At 46.7% G+C, this 3,367-nt stretch overlaps 1 protein-coding gene across 1 annotated transcript; it reads right to left on the bottom strand.

Annotated features, from left to right (window-relative positions):
• Positions 1-6: 6 nt before the first annotated feature.
• nhp2 (NHP2 ribonucleoprotein homolog (yeast)) lies at positions 7-2,292 on the bottom strand. The gene is made up of 4 exons (XM_061236151.1): positions 2,027-2,292; positions 1,616-1,685; positions 1,286-1,391; positions 7-691 (listed from the first exon to the last, which is right to left on the bottom strand). Exons 1-4 carry the CDS (start codon positions 2,181-2,183, stop codon positions 566-568), a joined length of 459 nt encoding a protein of 152 aa, XP_061092135.1. The 5' UTR covers positions 2,184-2,292; the 3' UTR covers positions 7-565.
• Between the last annotated feature and the right edge of the window lie 1,075 nt (positions 2,293-3,367).

The following is a 3,367-nucleotide window of genomic DNA, read 5'->3' as shown; positions in this document are numbered from 1 at the left end:
AAAAAAAAACATAATCCTGGGTCAACAGCAATTCATTTTATCTGCACACTCCTATCCCAAAAACAAATCGACAGAATAGAAAGGAAAAACAAAAAACAAAACAGGGGAAAACCAATCATTATCACTAAATTATTTTTTAAAATCTAAATGACATTCCACCTCAGAGCTTTTCAGTCTAACGCCTGTTTTCCCATTACACGCTCATGGACTCTGAAGAAAAGACAATTTGTGTAACAAAAAGTAGTGCTTCCTTACTCGTGTTAATCTCAGAAAAGCACTTTGCAGTTTGACTAAAATGGCTCCTCCTGTCCACAAACATTCACGGCTGAGCTCGAGGCCTTCAGCCCGGGGTCACTTCTTCTGCTGGGATGCAGGAAATCCGCTACGAAGAGACGCTGGAGAACTGTACAGCGTGAGCGAGAGCGAGAGAGCGAGAGAGAGAGCGAGAGAGAGCGCGAGAGAGAGCGAGAGAGAGAGCGCGAGAGAGAGCGAGCGAGAGAGAGCGAGCGAGAGAGGTCCGCAGCCCGTGGATATAGGCCCGTCCCGTGTCTCTGCACGAGCGCGCTCAGAGTGGTTTGGGCAGAGCGGACACCTCCTCCAGACACTCGTCGTAAGCAGCCTGGTACTCCTCGTGAGGTTTGATCATGATCACGCAGGTGGGTCGCTTGGAGCCGGCCGACGATCCCAGGTCCTGCAGGGGAGGGGGGGGGAGAGGGAGAGGGGGGGAGAGGGGGAGGGGGAGGGAGAGGGGGAGGGAGAGGGAGAGGGGGAGGGGGAGAGGGAGAGGGAGAGGGAGAGGGAGAGGGGGAGGGGAGAGGGAGAGGGAGAGGGAGAGGGAGAGGGAGAGGGAGAGGGAGAGGGAGAGGGAGAGGGAGAGGGGAGAGGGGAGAGGGGGAGGGAGAGGGAGAGGGAGAGGGGGAGGGGAGAGGGGGGAGGGGGAGGGGGAGGGGAGAGGGGGGAGGGGGAGGGGGAGGGGGAGGGGGAGGGGGAGGGGGAGGGAGAGGGAGATCAGCCATGGAACCAGACTGCGCTTTCAAACAGAACTGGCAAATGTGTCTTCAAATCTAATTAGTGTCAAAAAGAGACTGGGTATTCAAGTGTGACTAAGGAGGTATATCAAAAAACAGGATTACAGCGTCAGCTGTACCGTCACATTCGCAGATTTGACATATTTGTGATAAGTTCCACTAGCTTGACGTGTGCGAAAGGAATATCAGAACGTCACTCAGGACAGTAATGGGTTAAAAAAGGAATTGAGGGCATTAGTGAGAGCAGAAGGACTCACCACTTTAGACGGGATGTAGGCGTAGGGGAGACTCCGGTCTTCACACATGACTGGCAGGTGACAGTACACGTCAATGGGCAGCGTGTCTCCGGCCAGCACAACAATCCTGCCCAATAACACACAACGTCACACAGCTGCACGCATTACCGTTTCGAACAAAACAATGTCGTCAGATCTAGAAAGTGTCCATTTACACCATCTAACAGCGTGAAATACGCGATGGTTGTGCTAGATACAGTCGGATCAGAACATTTACACCATATAACACCTTGAATACGCGATGGTTGTGCTAGATACAGTCGGATCATATATGGCGGAATTAGACCTCACCCGGTCTCTCCTTTGTTTATAAACTTCTGGACTTCCTTCACTCCGCGCCGAATCCGTTTTACCTTGGAGGCTGGAAAACAAACCACATTTCATATTAGCTCGTTAAGACGAATGAATAAGCTACACGAGTGCATATCACTGGCAGCCATACTCCTGCCTATTGCAAATAGCTTTCGCGTTTTTAAAAAGCTGGATCTAGGTTACAAGCACTGACCGCGTTGCCTGTTGCTAGCTAGCTAATCTCACAATACTAGGTAGCTAAATAACAACTGTAAAATTACATTTAGCGGTGTAACTTAGTTTAGTATACAGCTGTGTTTATATTATAATACCAAGAAATTAACATAGCATTTTCGGAATAGACGGGAAAGTTAAAGTTTATATTGAGAGAAAACATGTGCTGCAACTTACCTTTTTTCACGCATTTGTAGAGTTTCTTGCTGAGCTTTCTAGAGGCGAGAGGCTGTGCGATGGGGTTAATATTGGCGATCAACTCTTGGTAAGACTTCTCCGGTGTCCCTGTAGCCTCCTCTTCTGTCGCCCCTTTCTCCTTCTTAATCTTTGTCATAGTTTTATCTTTTCTTTTCCGTTTCTCGTTATTTTAGCGGCGAACTATACGTCTTCCCGCAGCTTGTAACACACGTGGACCCGCGTCCTTATTAAATGGCGTCACTTCCTGTTCCTGTCAATTAAACGGCAGTTGTACACGTCACTACAGCAGCGGTGACTTTAAAAAAATGAAGTAGTGTGTTTCTTTTTCGTGTGTGTACTCGAGTTCCATTGTTATGTTATTTAATATAGCCAATGTTCACAATATGTTATATGTGTATCATTTTCACAAAATCTGATCTATTTTAGTAATATGTAAACGTGTCTGTATGAAACCATTGCCTTCAATAAAAAAGTAATACTTGACATAAAGTACAGCAGAACTACTGGATCCCTTGGTTTAGAGTAGCTGTAATCAAGGGTCTTTCACTGTGCGCAGTAAGTATGGAATAGCTCCAGCCCTTATTGAATTTCAACAACAAAATCACAAAACTCAAAGGACAGTCCATGGCCGTGTTCGCATAGGCTACTTGCATACTACTGCTTGTACTACATTTCAGGCTGATTTTCATTGAAATGTAGTACGAGAAGGATGCTTGTATGTGGTTTTCGACCACACAACCCAAGAGTTTTTAGATCAGTGCTGTCCGTGTTGAGGTGTTTTAATCGTTTAATTTCTGCCTGTCCATGAAATGTACAAGCTGCTTCCATGGACAGGCCTCCTGTTAAAATGAGCTTATCTTTCTCAATGGGACTTACCAGGGAAACACAGAGCTACAATTAAATTCCTTAGTTTCTTCTCTACTCTGCATTTTGTCGTAGCCTATTTATCTGTGTGGTCCATATCAGAAGTAGCCATGTTAGAGTCCCCTGCTGTATGTTATGCCAGTTTGAAAATTGAGCTAGTCAGGCTGGTCATAAGCTGGTCTAGCTTGGTATGAGCTGGTAAACCATCTAGTGCTGAAGCTTGACTAGGCTGGTCAAGCAGCTACCAGCTGTTTCAAAACCTAGCCTCAGCTGTTTTTTTCAGCAGGGCCGTCTGCTCTACAGGAGGTCTGCTTTAGCTCTGCATAGAGCCAGAGAGAAGCATCAACCAAATCTGCCAAAGGCATTACTGATGAATTGCTGAGTAATGTTGTTCAGCATTATGTTGAGACATTGGCATTTCTCATGGAGGATATGACATGCCATGTGGGATCATCC

This window comes from Conger conger, chromosome 3, assembly GCF_963514075.1.
Source record: "Conger conger chromosome 3, fConCon1.1, whole genome shotgun sequence".
NCBI classification, from domain to species: Eukaryota; Metazoa; Chordata; class Actinopteri; order Anguilliformes; family Congridae; genus Conger; species Conger conger.
Note: the sequence above shows the minus strand (reverse complement) of the source record. Positions and strands in the feature narration are given on the sequence as shown.